This window comes from Centruroides sculpturatus, unplaced genomic scaffold (genome assembly GCF_000671375.1).
Source record: "Centruroides sculpturatus isolate CEXI.00-Female unplaced genomic scaffold, Cexi_2.0 scaffold1576, whole genome shotgun sequence".
In the NCBI taxonomy this organism is placed as follows: domain Eukaryota; kingdom Metazoa; phylum Arthropoda; class Arachnida; order Scorpiones; family Buthidae; genus Centruroides; species Centruroides sculpturatus.
The window spans coordinates 98,840-117,559 of NW_019385725.1; the positions used below are offsets into that span (position 1 = coordinate 98,840).

General features: G+C 41.5%; 2 protein-coding genes and 1 pseudogene across 2 annotated transcripts; 2 read left to right on the plus strand and 1 right to left on the minus strand.

Moving 5' to 3' along the window:
- Window positions 1–2,925: 2,925 nt before the first annotated feature.
- Window positions 2,926–4,131, plus strand: LOC111641554. The gene has a single exon (XM_023387738.1). It carries the CDS (start codon window positions 2,926–2,928, stop codon window positions 4,129–4,131), a length of 1,206 nt encoding a protein of 401 aa, XP_023243506.1.
- A 7,662-nt stretch (window positions 4,132–11,793) lies between these two features.
- On the minus strand, window positions 11,794–12,219 carry LOC111641555. The gene has a single exon (XM_023387739.1). It carries the CDS (start codon window positions 12,217–12,219, stop codon window positions 11,794–11,796), a length of 426 nt encoding a protein of 141 aa, XP_023243507.1.
- A 1,977-nt stretch (window positions 12,220–14,196) lies between these two features.
- On the plus strand, window positions 14,197–18,714 carry LOC111641556 (annotated as a pseudogene).
- The last annotated feature ends 6 nt before the right edge of the window (window positions 18,715–18,720 follow it).

Below are 18,720 nucleotides of genomic sequence, written 5' to 3' on the forward strand. Positions count from 1 at the left end.
GCGTATTGAAGGCAGTGATTTGAAGCTATTCGTTAAAAAACGACTAGCAGAGAGATGGCAAAATGTGTGGAATGCACAAATCCACAATAAACTTCACGAGATCAAACCTTCGGTAGAAAATTGGACACATAATAGGCAATATGATAGGAGATCTGAGGTTATCCTTACTCGTTTGAGAATTGGACACACACGACTGACTCATCAATACCTTTTGAAGGGAGATGACGAACCAGTATGTCAGCACTGCAACTGTGCTGTAAGTGTTAAACACATATTTTGCAACTGTGTTGCTTTTGATCAGAGTCGTAGACAGCATTTCGGAAATGCAAGCTTTAGAGACATTTTGGGCCAGAGGCCAAACTTGGATAATATACTGGACTTTCTGAAAGTCATTAACATGTATAGAGAAATATAATGATTTATTTATTGTATAGTTTTATTTACCTTGTGTTGCATATTTAAATTATTGTATATATTTTTGTTGTTTATGTTTTTATTTTTTGTTGTTGTTTATTTATTTATTATATTATAGATTCTATATATATATCACCATTGGCTTTTGAATGGTTAAACTGTTCTGTATATATGTTTTTTTTATTTATTTTATACATCCAATCATACCATTTGTCGTGGCGCAGTATAGCCTGCATGGCTTTTGTGCCAATAAAAATTAACCAACCAACCAACCAACCCACTATCCTGACTGTCCCTTTTGTCTCACAAGGCTTGACCCAACATATAAGGCAGAATTTCATTATAAATTCACTCTGTCGTGGAGAATCGACTTCTTTTGTTAGAGAAGGAAGGTGAAGGAGAAGATGAGTGTTCATCTTCTGTACTAGATTCTTCAGTGTGGGAGGATTCTTCGTCAGATGGGTTGGGAGATGCGATTGGCGAAAGTGGTGAAAGTGGCTGGGGAGGCAGACTGGCTTATATGCAAGGGGCTATAAGGTGGATAACTGGACGAGGAGCTGCTCTAGTTTCTACTTGCCGTATGTATCCTACCCATTTTACTCAATCCTGTTGACTTGTAAACCTTTCCTGATAGACTGGGGAAATTTGATATCCCCCAGAGACAATGGCCATAGTTAGGGTCGTGGGTCGGTTAGATCGGACATATCTTTGAATACCACGGATCATGGCTTGATATGCGACCAAAGCACATCTGTCCGAGATATAGAGGATGGAGGGTCCAGGTTCACCTCCTTCCCTGATGTTATCGTGAGGTACTCCCTGGTCTAGGGTTCCTGTAGACTTCTGTAAAATATAATTGGTTTCAAATAAACTAGATGGACAACAACACACTAGTTTATGAGTCAAATCAAGTGGTAAAAGAGAGGAAGCTATTTAAACTCCAGATTTTATAATCGACTTTAATTTATCTGCCGATGCAAATAGAGTAGCAGCATGGGCAAAATTCAAATGCCAGCCAGGCCAGATAAAGTACCATCTAGGGGACCTATATACATATAGGGGTTTATACTTAGATTATTTAGTTCTAAATAACTAGACTCTATAATTAACGGTACACCTAGCCTGAAAAAGGAAATATATTACAATTAGGATCTCGAAACCCTTGATCAGGCCCCTACAGATAACAATCAAAGAAGAAAATTGCCGCTCTGTCATGGGCGAATAGAACAGGATAAATCCTAAAAAGAACTCCCAATTTCTGGAGGGAACCTTATTTCCCCATTATGAAGAAAGGATAAACAATAAATATCCAAATATACTATCCAATTAAAAGATTAATATAGGCCAAAGGTTGGAAAGGCCATTTTTGGTTTTTTCTCTTTTTATCCCCCGTGACCAAAAGAGAAGATGCCGCAAGTCCATAGAAGACAGTGAAGCACGAAAAAGAGAATTAGCCTATCAATTTCTATGTTCTAGATTAACCTTAATATAATAAAAGGTTGAGTAATTATTATTTATTACCTAGGGAGAGGAGGATCTAATAGTCGAAGGTGATACAAATCGAGGTATCCGGCTACGACTACGATGTGTAACTGGCATTACGCAGGGTAATTCTTCGATAGGTCCCTGACTTCTGAGTGCATAGGGAGGAGTAGGTCCTTCCTCGATGTCTTCTTTGTCTTCGGATACTTCCATTTCCTTTTCTCTGTTACTTCTTTCCTCGAGCTCAGGGGGTGTGTGAAGAAGTAGGGATGCATTTAATATAAGCTCATCCCATGGATCAGTAATTATCTGTGGGTCTTCTTCGGATGCGGCTGATATAATTTCCTTTGGTAGGATAAGTTCTGACAACTCTATAGGTAACTTGTCCTCCTCTATAGCTACTGATGGTTTTATTCGATTTGCATGTACATGTAATTTTCTTTTAAATTTTATACTTTTTTTATTTCATAATGTACAGGACTTAAAATGGCAGTAATTCTGTAAGGTCCTGACCATCGGGCAGCTAACTTCCTTTTTATTTTTCTTGGAACTTTTACTTTCTTTAGTAGCCCCTCGATGCGGGTTCCTGTCCGTGGTGAGGGGACCTCCCAGAGATGGTTTAGGAATTTTTCTTTACCATCCCTGGGATCTGAACGCCCACCCACGTGTTTGCCGTGCGTGGTGTCCCGTATGCCGGAAAGGGGAATCCTGGTAGTTGAGGGGCAACATAACGTCCCCAACACACTGCTTTGGCCCCTTATTCGGATAAACGGAAGGCTCAAATCAGGCTCCATTTGAGTCAATCGGCTGGTCGTTGAGTCATTCTTGATCTCGGCTTGGAGTCAACCGATCGATGCAGACCGGGCGGACACATTAGACAAGATGTGCTCTTCTTGACTGCATTGTGAGGGTATAGCTCTTTGGGAAACCCTGGTGTGACAGTCTATGGGACTCTCCCATGTGACGGCATCCTCTTGTTGGGCCCCATGGTGGGTGGGGTCACTAGGAGCTGAATAATTTTCTCTAAATATGGATTCTCTAAAATCTAAAACATCGACCAATGCACTGTTACCAAAGGAGGTCAATTCCTCCAATCAACCAACCTACCTTATCGTTCAAGATACAGGAGAAACACCTTTGTCTAAACGCTCTCCTTTTTTAATCCAGAAACTTTTTGAGTCGACCATTGGTCACCTAAAAAAAATTCAAAAATTGAGGTCAGGAGATCTACTTGTGGAAACAGCCTCCCCTCAACAGTCAGAAAAACTCTTGAAAATGAAGTCTCTAGGAGACATACAAGTCACCATCACACCACATACAAGTTTGAACTTTTCACGTGGTGTGATATCTGAAATTGATCTGATGTCTGAGGATGAATCAGATATCCAGATTGGTCTTTCAGATCAAGGTGTTACTGCTGTTCGACGTATCTCTATTCGTCGTGATGGCAAGTTAATCCCTACTAAGCACTTAATTTTAACTTTTAACAAACCAACTTTGCCATCTGCTATCACAGCCGGTTATCTGTGCTGCCCAATTCGTTGGTATGTTCCAAATTTGCTGCGTTGCTTCAAATGCCAGCGATTTGGACATTCACAAACATTCTGCTGTGGGAAAAGCACATGCGCTCAGTGTGGAACTGAAGGTCACGAGAGTACCGAGTGCACCAATTCTCCATGCTGTGTGAATTATAAAGATACCCATCCTGCCTACTCAAGGAAATGCCCTGCATGGCAGAGAGAAAAGGAGATTCAACAGGTAAAAATCACAAATAATATACCATACCCAGAAGCCCGCCGCATGGTCTCTCAAACGCCAACATTAAAACAAAAAACATTTGCTTATGTTCTGATATTTACGAAAACATGTGGAGTTCAAACAGATATTTCTGCATCATTAAGTGAATCTCTTACTCGCCATTCAAGATGTTTACTGATCCCACCTACACAAGCAGAAGAAATGGCAAACACAAAGACTAAAACTCTTGTAATGAAAACAGGAGTAACAACCAGAAATGTGGGTTCTAAAAAGGCTAATAAGAACCCACTAAACAGAGTGAAAGCAGCTCTCTTTAAATCTAAAAAATCAGAGGCTCAGTCCATGAGTGAGTTTTTTGATATCTCTGATGAAGAGAATAATATGGAGGTAATCCAACCAACGTCACCTCCAAAAGGAAAATCATCAGTTAAACTGAAGAGGGACACTTTTTCTAAGAATGCTGCCTCAAACACATAATGGATTATAAAATAATCCAATGGAACTGTCGTGGTTTCTGCAACAACTTCTATGTCATTAAACACTTGACATCATCTACCTCATCTCTCTGCATGGCACTCCAGGAGACTCATCTGAAACCTAGAGAGGGAATTACTTTAAAAGGATTTGATCTCTATCGCAAGGATGATGATAGCCACAACCGTGCAAGTGGTGGTGTGGCTATTCTGGTTTCCAATCGCATCCCATCCTTGCCGGTACAAATAACAACAGAGCTGCAAGCTGTGGCAGTCAAAATTTCTGTTGAAGTAACTGTCACGGTTTGTTCTATATACTTGCCACCAGATGTCAGAGTCAACGAAGATGAATTGGATGCTTTAGTTGAACAGTTGCCTATTTGTTTTACTAGGTGATTTCAATGGTCACAATCCAATGTAGGGCAGTCCCGACATTAAAAGTCGAGGCAGGACCATTGAAAGATTCATAGGCAATCAGCAGCTATATTTATTTAATACAGGCGAAGTGACATACTTCCATGCCCCAAGAACATTCACTGCCATTGATCTATCATTGGCAAGTCCAAACCTGTTCTCAGCATTTACATGGGAGGTTGGATCTAATTCACTCTCTAGCGACCACTTCACAATATTTTTGAAATATCAAGGCAGAGAAAGCTGTGAAACAGCCCGTCCACCACGATGGAAAAGGCAGATTGGCCTGCATTCTCTTCTATGGCTAACATCACTGAGGAAATGGCCAATACTGCTGATATCAATGATGCAGTTGAAGTTGTCACTTTGTGTATTATTTAGGCAGCGGAAAAAACATGGGAAAGACATCAACAAGATACCCAAAGCATCCGAAACCATGGTGGAATTAGAATTGCGAGGCAGCATTTAAAGAACAAAAGAAAGCATGGGGGATTTTCAGAAGATACCCCACTGCTAGTAATTTCACTGCTTTTAAAAAAGCAAAGGCAAATGCCAGAAGAATAAGAAGTCAAAGCCAAAGGGATTCTTGGAGGAAGTATGTTTCTAGCATAACATCTTCCACTAGCTCAAAAGTAGTCTGGGATAAAATTCATAACATCAATGGGAAATATGCTTCTCACTCTCTGTCCATGCTGGAAAATAATGGCACAATAATCAGCAATATACAGGGTATTGCTGATACGTTGGGTGAAATGTTTTCTACTTCATCTAGCAATATTATGTATGTAAGAAATTTTCAGGCTTATAAAGCCCAAAGAGAAAAACAGTGTTTAAACTTTTACTCCTCATCTAATGAGGCATTCACTAGAATTTAATTACAAACAGCGATCTGTCGCTCGGGGAATAGTGCTGTAGGCCCAAATAAAATCCACTACAGCATGATTAAAAATCTGTCAAACAATTTCCTTTCTAATCTTTTGCACCTGTTTAACAGAATATAGACAGAAAATAATTTTCCTGACTCTTGGAGACTATTAATAATTATCCCCATTCCAAAACCTGATAAAGATTGCAAGAATCCCTCTAATTATAGACCCATCTCTCTGACAAGTTGCCTGTGTAAACTCTTTGAGAGAATGGTAAACAGACGTTTGATGTTTCTCTTAGAGGAAAAGAACTACTTTTCACCACATCAGAGTGGTTTTCGTAGGAACAGAAGTACCACGGACAATTTATTAAAACTTGAAACATTCATACGCGAAGCGTTTGTTAGACGACAGCACTTAGTGTCTGTTTTCTTTTATATAGAAAAGGCCTATGATCGCTGCAGGCGTTACGGAATACTTTGTGATTTACATAAATTCGGACTGCAGGGTAATTTGCCAGTTTTTATAAAAAACTTATTGCGGAATCTTAGATTCCAAGTTAGGATGGGCAACACACTATCTACGTCTTTTGTCAAAGAAGAAGGGGTTCCTCAAGGATGTATTTTGAGTGTGACTCTGTTGCTAATTAAAATTAACAGCATAGCTAAGTGTCTCCCTCCCAGTGTGAAACACACTTTGTATGTGGATGACTTTCAGATCTCCTGTCAGTCTAGTAATATGAGTTTCATTGAGAGACAACTTCAAACTTACCTAAATCGCATATATAATTGGTCCAAGACCAATTGGTTTACGTTTAATGCAGCAAAGACATCATGCATCCATTTCTGCCAAAGGCGTGGTTTGCACCTGGATCCTGAAATTCACCTAAATGGCAATAAAATTCCCATGGTAAATGAGGCTAAGTTTTTGGGTGTTTATTTCGACCGAAAACTGACATTCTTGCCACACTTGTGCAACCTGAAGAGTAGATGTTTAAAATCTCTAAACCTTTTAAAGGTACTATGCTGCTCATCGTGGGGAGCAGACAAAGTTTCTATGCTCAGGATTTATAGGGCCCTTGTCTGCTCTAAGCTGGACTACGGTTGCATTGTTTATGGCTCTGTGCGAGAATCTACTCTTCAGATGCTGGATCCAATCCACCATCAAGCACTACTTTGTGCACTGGTGCTTTTCGAACTTCCCCCGTACAAAGTTTGTATGTGGATGCTTATGAGCGTCCACTGTCACTCAGCAGAGAACAGTTGTCTCTATTTTACTATATAAAACAGAAATCTTACTCTAAACTTTCAGTTGATTGTACAGTATTAGATACTCAGCTGAAAAGGTTATTTGCAACTCGCCCAAGCAGTGTCTTTTCATTCGCCATAAGAATGGAGAATGTGAGCAGAACGACTGACCTGAACACAGGCAACATTTCACAGCTAGAGGTCTGTAATATACTTCCTTGGTCAACTCCTGTAATAAATGTTGACCTTATCTTAAAGCAATTTCCAAAGGAATCCACCCCAGATTATGTCTACAGGCAGCACTTTGCAGAAATTCAACACCATGACAGGAATTTAATTCCTATTTATACAAATGGATCTAAATCTGATGGTTACGCTGGCTCAGCTTTTGTCTGCCAGGATGAAATCGTGGCGGAACAAATTGCATTGAATTGGTTCCATTTTTTCTGCAGAGTTGCATGGTATTCATTTAGCTTTAAAGTATATAAATAGGAAAGGTTATCGTTCCTGTGTTATTTATACTGACTCAGTTAGTGCACTTCAGGCTTTGATTTCATGTTAACCTAGTTATCACTCTATAGTGAGTAAAATTTGTAAGCTAATGTGAGAACTAGACCGAGTTAATTAAAAATAAAATGTTTGATATTAAACGATCAATTATTATTAACATCGAAACTCTCAGTTTTTCTTTGTGTTAAAATTCTCCCTGGGAGGAAATCTATCCTTCCGTGCCCCGGAGTGACTTCCTTTCCCAACGGAACCCGAAACTGAATCACCCGGACATCTTTTAAAAAAATATACGATTGGTGAAACCCGGCCACGAGACCCGAAGGTATAAAGACCAGGTGCCGCACGGAAGGGGAGTCGATTCCGCTTACCCAGATCCAGGACGCCACCCGACCGCCTCGCCGACGAACCCTGGGACGATCCCGAGACACGATCCGATCAAGATCCTCGACCCAGCAAGAACGCCAATCCAAAACTAGACCGAAATTCATCCGAGGTATGACCCAATATTGTACACTCTCTCTCGGCGCGGTCCCTTCGAATAACGCGCAAGTAGGTAGTCTTTGTATGTTAGGATTATGTTGTCTAAATAAATGTGTGTTTGTTTATTAAAAGGTTGTCTTTATTTCGGGTATCGTTAACGCTTTACCGTCGACCCCTCTCACCTCCTCCACTCGACCTGACAAAAGAATCCCGACTTTACGGGATAGAAAAAGCATTTTCTAAGCCATCCACTGACCAGTGGGCAGTTGTCACCCAACTGTTGCCTATCAAAAAAAGAGGTACGACCTCGTCCTACCTCAGGCTACCCACACTAATTTGCCATCTTACTGCGAGTAATTTCTTTGTAAAATTTTGTTGGGTCCCAGGCCATGTAGGTATAAAAGGGAATGAAGAAGCTGACGCAGCTGCAAAGTCAGCTAGTCCTTCACAGCATACAATGCGTATTGAAGGAGGTGATTTCAAGCTAGTCATTAAAAAACGACTAGCAGAGAGATGGCAAAATATGTGGAACGCACAAGTCCACAATAAACTGCATGAGATCAAACTTACGATAGAAAATTGGACACACAAAATATTTTATAACAGATCTGAAGTTATTATTACTCGTTTGAGAATTGGACATACTCGGTTGACTCATCAATACTTTTTGAAGGGTGATGAGCAGCCAGTATGCACGTATTGCAAGTGTTCTCTTACTGTAAAACACATACTGCTCGATTGCTCTGTTTTTGAGACCAGGCGTATACAGCATTTTGGAAATGCAAGTCTTAAACCGATTCTGGGTATGAGGCCCAATATTTTTTAAAAGTCTCTAATTTGTGTAAAGAAATTTAATTATTTATGTATTTATATATCTATTAGCCTTTTGTTCGTTCTTGTTTGTGAATAATAGGTATATATCTGTTTTTTGTTGCTGTTTATTTATTTATTTATTTTTGTCATATGTTTCTTATTTGTGATTTTTATAATTATTTACCATTTGTTATCGCGCAGCTTAGCCTATATGACTCTTCTGCCAAAAAACCAATTCCAACCAATTATCAAAACATCTGCGCCAAACAGTGGCCCAGTCGATAGTGGCCTGAGTATTTAGCGGACAGAGGGATAGCGAGATATCGGGCCTAAGGTGGCGATAGATTTCGCAAGCCTTAGTTTTAACAGATGGAATATTCCCAGATTGGAAGAGACTAAGTAGGTGTGTGCACCATACTTTCACAAAGGGTGGTGGACCCAGTATATTGGGCATGAGGTTTACCTTGTAATTAGGTAAAAGTAACTTGGGCGATATCCAAGAAAGAAGCTGTACAGCTTGCTTACCGGGTGATCGCGGCCAGTAAGGGCAAGGACCAGCTGCCTAATTTGGACAGAAGTAGAGAAGAGGGTGGGATCAAACGTGGCCCAGCCACTGTTTGCTCTAGTATTATACATAATATGCCTATTAATTCATTCGGGTTTATTGCCCCAGACAAAACGAAAAAGGAGTCGATTGATATGCCTAAAGCCTACGTCCAGGCCAAAAACAGAGGCATAGTAGACAAAAATACCAAACCGCTGTTCTACTTGGAAAGTAGAGATAGCTGCCCGTCCAAATGGAAATTTTGTCCCCAATTTTAACTTTAATCTCCTTTAAGTTATGTTTGGCCGAGTCGGCACCAAAGTATAAACCTAAAATATTAACCCTATTGCTCACAGGGATGTCAGAGAAAGACACAGGTAAGATGGAACCAACAAGGGGCAGAAAGGAAGATTTCCCCTTGTTAATGACAGCTCCAGAGGCCTGACAATACCTGTCAAAATGGCCAAAAATTCTGGAGATAGCCCAGTTGTCTTTCACAAAGAAAGTGACGTCATCCGCATCGGCCATAAACTTATAGTAGTCCGATTTGTAGTACCCAGTCATAGGGTAGCCTGAGATACTAAAGTCCCTTTGTATCTTGCCCAAGAGGGTGTTGATACTTAGGGAGAAGAGAAACATGGACAGAGGACATCCCTGCCTGACTCCCTTACCGAGCGGGAAGGCCATTAATACTAATGCGGCAATGAGCCTTACGATACATAATTTGGATAGCCAAAAGTACCTTGTCAGGTATACCATATTTTTTAAGAACGTGCCAAAGAAAGCCGTGATCAACATGGTCAAAAGCTTTCGATTGATCAATCGAAAGCAGAGCTAATGGCCATTTCCTGTTGGAGCAGTATTCACTAAGTAACCTAATAAAGCTTAGATTATCTAGTATACATCTATTAGGAATACCTACTGTTTGAGTACTAGCAATACTAGGGGTCAGGGCAGAACCAATTTTGTTGTAGATAATGCGCGCGTAGAACTTGTAGTCTACGTTGGTAAGCGTTAAGGGCTGAAAATCATGGTCAGTAGTGCAGTTGTCTAGCTTGCGTAGAACAGAGAGCTGACCCAAGTTGAATTTTGAAATACTAGGGTCATTGGGGGACAGAGAGTTGTAAACCATTGGGAGAAAGGAGGACAATTTATCAGAAAAAACTATAGAACTCTGCTAGGAAGTTGTCAGGTCCAGGAGATCTGCCTGCACGCATTGCAGAAATTGCAGATTTCACTGAATCCTGAGAAAAAAGATGCAGAAAGGGATGAAGACAGGCTGTAGGAATTGCCCTTGTCATGTCTTCCCATTGAGATGAGTCGACGTGAGTAGGAGCGAAGAACTGGGAAAAGTGCTGAAAGAACAACTGGGTAATTTCTTGGTCATTAGAAGTTAAGGTGCCATCGTGCTTTAGATTGGAGGAGACATTAGATTTAGATTTATCATTCCGATAACGGCCGAAAAAGTTCGAGTCGAAACGCCTCGGAGTATTAAGGCAGGAGACCTTGTACCCCTCATAGGCGTGTTCGAATCTACTTGTTAGAAGGGCAGAGATGCTGGCCGAAGCCTGCTTAATGAGACCTTCAATGTACCCAGTGTTGTCATTGCTGCAGCGACAGTCAGACAAGAAGCATTGAAGAAGCCGCAGTCGACAATGTCTCTTGCGGCGAAGGTGCCTATCGGTGGAGCGGGCAAGTTGGAGCACCTCCCCCTTAAACCTACACCAGTCCTCTAGGCTGACAGTGGATAGCGAAAGCATGCTTGTTAGTAGCTTGTCTACTAAAGACAGATATTCTTCATCCCTAAGAATTTCAGGGGTGAGGTGGAAATGGTTACGTTTTGAAGAACAGGATAGATTGAATGTTGCCATTACCAGCGAATGGTCCGAGAACCGATTGCCCGGGAAATGGAGAGGTATGACAGAAAAGTCAGAAGCAGAAGATGGGATGTTAGAGTACATCCTATCCAACCTTGATTTTATAGAGCCGCTAGCATTACTCCATGTAAAGATAATGTTGCTGGGCAAAACAGCAAGCTGCACATCTTTTAGGGCAAAATTACACAAGAGGTCTTCAAGTTTTTTTTTTAGTACTATCAGAAAACCAGCTACCTCCTTTCTTATCTTCAGGACGAAGGATCACATTCCAATCACCAATGACAAATAAGTCTTTATTGGTAGCCAAATAGCTACCAAGAATTTGGAAGAAGTCCGAACGTAAGCTAGGCCTCGTAGGGCCATAGATGCAAACAACCCTAGCAGTTTTTTTATTTTTAACAATGTCTAAACAAACTATCCGTCCGTCACTATCAGTGACAAACTGTTGGACTGTGATACTGGAGGAGATGAGGAGTGCAACTCCTCCACTCCTACCCCTGGAGAAGCTATAATAGCTATTATAGCCCCTAATTTTAGGCCTAAAGGTCCTCTTCGCATGTTCTCAAAATACGTTTCCTGCAAAGCTAGAATGTCTAGCTGAAGGGCAGGCAAAAGGGATGCAACAAAAAGCTGACGGGGGATGGACCGAAGTCCATTACAATTAAGGGTCGCTAAACGTATTTTGAAAGCCATGTTAAAGTTAGGGGGTTAGTACTCCTCCGTATTTGGGTCAGAGGACTTGCCAGCCCTGGCCTTCCGGTGCCTACGCCTATTTCGGCAGGCCCGCTTACTGGGCCTACCTTCCCTCCCAGAGTCGGATCCTCCAGCAGCGGACTCGTCACTGCTGGTTTCACCTTCTCTCCCCTTAACACTATTTTTACGACTAGTTTTACTCCTAGTCCTCACGCTGCTTACTCACCGCTCCCTACTATCTAGCTTAGAGCTGTCCTCATCTACCTTATTTACTATCTTATCACTATTTCCAGTTTCCACAGACGGAGCTGGGACTGGGTCGGTTTCTCCAATGACCATAGGGGCAGCTTGGGCTTCCGGCAGATCGATGGAAGGAGAGATGGAGACAGAGGCATCCACAGACACCTCCATCTCGATGTTGTCCGAAGCTGCTGCTTCTTCAACAGAGCCTTTGGAAGTGCAGGAGAGAATATTATGGTCCCCCGAGCAAACACGGCACGGCTTAGGACAAGACCTGGAGGCATGGTACCTGCTATGACAATTGTCACACAGACTAGCCTTGCAGTCCCGCTGCTCATGACCCGGCTCCAGGCAGTGTCGGCAAATACGCTCGACGCCCCTGTAGCCAAGAGTCGGGCACACCCTCATAGTAGACAATGTTCGGGATAGGTTTCTTTACTTCTATACAGATTTTAACCGTGCCCGTGTTGATATGCGGGCGGCCCGGGACTTTAAGCATCGACACGGCATTCACGGCCCCGAACTGGCCCATTAACAAGCAAACTGCTTTTAGGTCTATCTCAAGGGGAAGGAAACGGATGAAGACGGTGGTGATGTCTTCATCCAAGGGGACAGGGAAAACCCTAATGTCCTTTACCACAAAACCTGTGGTAACAAGAAGGCGGCGACTCTCGGGCGACCGAAACCCAATGAAGTACCGGTCCTTGCCCATGGGCGCAAACCAGGAAACCTCCCCTGGCACTAGGGTGCACTCAATGCCGTCTAGAATCTCGTCAACAGACGAGCCTTCCGGAACGGAAACATGGGCACTAAGCACCCTGCGCATCCTGCCGATAAGGACGGCAGGCTTGGCACATTAATGCTGCGCCGGAACACCAGCATACAATTGCTCAGTGTTGAAGAACTTGTTAGAGTGAGCAGACACTGAAGCTGCTGGAGCCCAACGTGCTGCCACCTTAGCGAAACTTGTCTTCTGGGACACTGAGGGCCCAGAAGTGGATGGGGAAACGGAAGTGGCGGGAGCAGTCCCACTAACTATATTACTAAAACTAACAAAACTACACTGTCTGGCAGGTGCTAGAGAAGAGAGAACTTACCTTGTCGACATCCAGACAGCAACTCCACCCTTATAGACAGCTGACATAGGGACTGTTGGTGTCCTCAAGTTCTCATCACCTGCAGCATACCGGATTACCATCACCTAGGACTACTATTGTGGACTATCTACAACTTATTACAAACAGGATTCCTTGTAAGTACTGTCTTTTTTTCATTTTTGAGCGATTTTTCTGCTACTTTGTTCGGGCACCTGCTGAACTGCTGCCCCTCGATGTGGGTTCCTGTCCTTGGTGAGGGGACCTTCCAGAGATGGTTTAGTAACTCTTCTTTACCATCCCTGGGATCTGAACGCCCACCCACGTGTTTGCCGTGCATGGTGTCCCGTATACCGGAAAGGGGGATCCTGGTAGTTGAGGGGCAACATAACGTCCCCAACACACTGCTTTGGCCCCTGCTTCGGATAAACGGGAGGCTCAAATCAGGCTCCGTTTGAGTCAATCGGCTGATCGTTGAGTCATTCTTGACCTTGGCTTGGAGTCAACCGATCGATGCAGACCGAGCGGATGCGTCCCTGCTTGACAGTTTTGTCTTGTCAGTTCAGATGTGCTCTTGACTGCATTGTGAGAGTATAGCTCCTGGGAAACCCTGGTGTGACGGTCTATGGGAATGACCCATGTGACAACATCCCCTTGTTGGGTGGGGTCATTAGGAGCTGAATATTTATTTCTCAATATGGACCCAAAAACCATAAAATAACAAAGACGAGATCAAGTACCAACAAACCAGGAAAACAATTTCAGTCAACCTACTTATCTGATAATACACGCAACTGGAGAAAAACCTTTATCGAAATGCTCTCCTTTCTTAATACAAACACTGTTTGAATTGGACATCTGAAAAAAATTCAAAAATTGAGATCGGGAGATTTACTGATAGAAACAGCCTCACCTCAACAGTTGGCAAAACTCTTAACAATAAAGACACTGGGAGACATGGAAGTGACTGTCACACCACACGGAAGTTTAAATTCATCTCGTGGTGTGATATCTGAGGTTTATCTGATGTCTGAAGAATAGTCAGATATTCAGATTGGCCTTTCAAACCAAGGTGTCACTGCTGTTCGACGTATCTCTATTTGTCGAGATGGCAAATTGATACCAACCAAACATCTTATCTTCACATTTAACAAGCCGACATTGCCATCTTTCATTACTGCACTGTCCAGTTTGTCCATACGTTCCAAACCCACTACGTTGTTTCAAATGCCAGCGGTTTGGACATTCACAGACATCCTGTCGAGGGAAGAATGTATGAGCACAGTGTGGAATGGAAGGTCACCAGAGCACTGAGTGTACCACTACTCCATGCTGTGTGAATTGCAAAAACGCGCACCCCACCTACTCTCGCAAATGCCCTGCATGGCACACAGATAAAGGAATCCAGCGTGTAAAAACAGTCAACAACTTACCGTATCCAGAGGCACGTCGCATGGTCACTTCAAGTGCACCACTAAAACAAAAAACATCTGCTGCTGCTTTGAAATCCACAAAAACATGTGGAGTTCAAACCGATATTTCTGTTTCCCCAAAGGAATCTCTCACCAGGCTTGCGAAATGTTTACTGATTACACCAAAAGAAACACCAGAAAAGGAAAGTATAAAACCAAAAACACCCCTACCTAAAACAGGGGTAATAACAAGGAACCTGGGTTCTAAAAACGCTAGTAAGAACCCACTATTGAAGCAGAGAGTAAAATCGGCTCTCTCTAAATGTAAAAAATCAGAAGCCCACTCTATGAGTGAGTTTTCTGATATCTCTGATGAAGAGACTAATCAGGTGGTGACAAAACCAATATCACCTCCAAAAGAAAAACCCCAGGTTAGGTTAAAGAGAGATGCTCTCACAAAGAATGGTACCTCAAACACATAATGGGTTATAAAATAACCCATGGAACTATCGTGGTTTCCGCAACAACTTCTCTGACATTAAACACTTGACATCCTCTACCCAATCTCTCTGTGTGGCACTCCAGGAAACACATCTAAAACCTAGAGAAAAATATCTTTTAAAGAATTCAATCTCTACCGCAAGGATGATGATAGCCACAACCGTGCCAGTGGTGGTGTGGCTATTTTGGTTTCAAATCGCATTCCATCCTTACCGGTACAAATAACCACTGATTTGCAAGCTGTGGCAGTCAGGATTTCTATTGGAGTAACTGTCACAGTTTGTTCTATATACTTGCCACCAGATGTCAGAGTCAATGAGAATGAACTGGATGCTTTGGTTGAACAGCTGGCAACTTTGTTCCTGTTACTGGGTGACTTCAATGGTCACAATCCTATTTGGGGAAGTCCTGACATCAATAGTGGAGGCAGAGCCATCGAGAGATTTATAGGTAATCACCAACTGTACCTATTTAATACTGGAGAAGTGACATACTTCCATGCCCCATCAAGAACGTTCACTGCCATTGATCTATCATTAGCAATTCCAAATCTTTTTTCAGCATTTACATGGATGGTTGGATGTAATCCACTCTCTAGTGACCACTTCCCAATATTTCTAAAATATTGAGGCAGAGAAAGCTGTGAAACAGCCCGTCCACCACGCTGGAAACTGGAAACGGCAGATTGGCCTGCATTCTCCTCTTTGGCTAACATTACTGAGGAAATGGTCAATACTGCTGATATCAATGACGCAGTTGAAGTTGTCACTTCTAGTATTATTCAGGCAGCTGAAAAAACAATGGGGAAAACATCAACTAGATATCCAAAACATCCTAAACCATGGTGGAATCAGAATTGTGAGGCAGCATTTAAAGCACAAAAGAAAGCATGGGGTATTTTCAGAAGATACCCCACTGCTGAAAATTTGCAAAGGCAAAAAAGCAAGGGCAAAGGCAAATGCCAGAAAAATAAGAAGGCAAAGTTAAAGGGATTCTTGGAGGAAGTATGTTTCTAGCATAACATCTTCCACCAGCTCTAAAGCAGTCTGGGGCAAAATCCACAAAATTAATGGGAAATATACTTCTCATTCTGTCCATGCTAGAAAATAATGGCACAATAGTCAGCGATATACAGGGTATTGCCGATTCGTTGGGAGAAACATTTTCTGCTTCATCTAGCAATATTATGTATCCAAGGAATTTTCAAGCTTATAAAGCACAAAGAGAAAAACAAAATTTAAATTTTCATTCTTCATCTAATGAGGAATATAGTGTGCCATTTACTGGCATAGAACTACATACAGCAATCTCTTGCTCAAGGAATACTGCTGTAGGCCCGGATAAAATCCACTATAGCATGATTAAAAATCTGTCAAATAATTCCCTTTCTAATCTTTTGAATCTGTTTAACAGAATATGGACAGAACATACTTTTCCTGAATTTTGGAGGCTATATATCATTATTCCCATTTTGAAGCCAGGTAAAGATTGCAAGAATCCCTCTAATTACAGACCAATCTCTCTGACAAGTTGCCTGTGTAAACTCTTTGAGAGGATGGTAAACAGACGCCTGATGTTCCTCCTAGAGCAGCGCTGTCCAACTTATCATAGCCCGCGGGCCATATTTTCTTCACCAATCATTTCGGGGGCCAAGAAGGTTGCTGCTGTATTCAGCCAGGTTAAGTGATGTTACGCAAACTAAATAGTACCTACTTTAAATTCAAATTAGATTTAAATTTTCACATAATAAAATAATTTTAATATTAATAATAATAATTTAGTAACATAAATTTATTAATAGTAAAATGCACGCGCGGGCCGTAAAAATTATTTGGTGGGCCGTATACGGCCCGCAGGCCGCCAGTTGGACAGCCCTGTCCTAGAGGAAAAGAACTACTTTTCACCACATCAGAGTGGATTTCGTAGGAACAGAAGTACCACGGACAATTTAGTAAATGTTGAAACATCTATACGCGAAGCGTTTGTTAGACGACAGCACTTAGTGTCTGTATTTTTTGATATAGAGAAGGCCTACGATCGCTGCAGGCAATACGGAATACTTTGTGATTTGCACAAATTCGGATTGCGTGGTAATTTGCCAACTTTTATAAAAAACTTCTTGCAGAATCGAAGATTTCAAGTCAGGATAGGCAAATCTTTATCTAGGCCTTTCACACAAGAAGAAGGTGTTCCTCAAGGCTCTATTTTGAGTGTGACTCTGTTTCTAATCAAAATCAACAGCATAGCTAACTGTCTTCCTCCTAGTGTAAAACACTCTTTGTACGTGGATGATTTTCAGATCTCCTGCCAGTCTAGTAATATGAGTTTCATTGAGAGACAACTGCAAACCTCCCTAAATTGCATAGACAACTGGTCCAAGACCAATGGTTTCACTTTTAATACAGAGAAGACCTTGTGCATCCACTTTTGCCGAAGGCGTGGTTTGCACTTGGACTCTGAAATTCACTTAAATGGGGTTAAAATTTCAATGGTCAATGAGGCAAAGTTCTTGGGAGTTTCACTTGATTCTAAACTGACATTTTTACCACACTTGCGCAATTTGAAGAGTAGATGTCAAAAATCTCTGAACCTTTTAAAGGTACTGTGCTGCTCCTCCTGGGGAGCAGACAAATGTTCTATGCTCAGGATTTAGAGGGCCTTGTATGCTCAAAGCTGGATTACGGATGCATTGTTTATGGTTCTGTGCAAGAATCTACTCTTCAGATGCTGGATCCTATCCACCATCAAACATTGCATTTGTGCACTGGTGCATTTCGAACTTCTCCGGTTTAAAGTTTGTATGTGGATGCTTATGAGCCTCCACTATCTCTCAGGAGAGAACAGTTGTCTTTTTTTTATTATATAAAACAAAAATCTCTTACTAAACCTTCAGTTGATTGTACAGTATTAGATACTCAGCTGAAAAGGTTATTTGAAGCTCGTCCAAATAGTGTCTCCTCATTTGCTATAAGAATGGAAAATGTGAGCAGCATGATGTATTTGAACACAGGCAACATTTCACAGCTAGAGGTCTGTAGTATATCACCTTGGTCAACCCCTGTTATAAATGTTGACTTTAGCTTAAAGCAGTTTCGAAAGGAATCCACCCCAGACTTTGTCTACAGACAGCACTTTGCAGAAATTCAACATTGTGACAGGAATTTAATTCCTATTTATACAGATAAATCTAAATCTGATGATTACGTTGGCTCAGCCTTCGTCTGCCAGGATGAAATCGTGGCAGAACAAATTGCATTGAATTCTTCCATCTTTTCTGCAGAGTTGCATGCTATTTATTTAGCTTTAAAGTATATAAATAGGAAAGGTCATTGTTCCTGTGTTATTTACACTGAGTCAGTTAGTGCACTTCAGGCTTTGAGGTCATGTGATCCTAGTTCTCACTCTATAGTGTTTAAAATTCGTAAGCTTTTTTGCCATCTTACTGCGAGAAATTTTTTTGTAAAATTTTGTTGGGTTCCAGGCCATGTAGGTATAAAAGGGAATGAAAAAGCTGACAGGAGATGATTTGAAGCTAGTTGTTAAATAACAACTAGCAGAGAGATGGCAAAAAGTGTGGTATGTACAAGTTTACAATAAACTACATGAGATTAAGCCAAATATAGAAAATTGGACACATAATAAACAGTATGACAGGAGATATGAAGTAATTCTTACTCGTTTGAGAATTGGGCATACTCGGTGACTCATCAATATCTTTTGAAGGGTGAAGACCAGCCAGTATGTGAGTATTGCAACTGCTTTTTAAGTGTTAAACACATGCTTAGCAACTGCACAGCTTTTGATCAAAGTCATAGACAGCATTTTGGAAATGCAAGTTTGAGAGAGATTTTGGGCCAGAGGCCAAATCTTGACAAATTATTGAACTTTTTGAAAGTGAATAA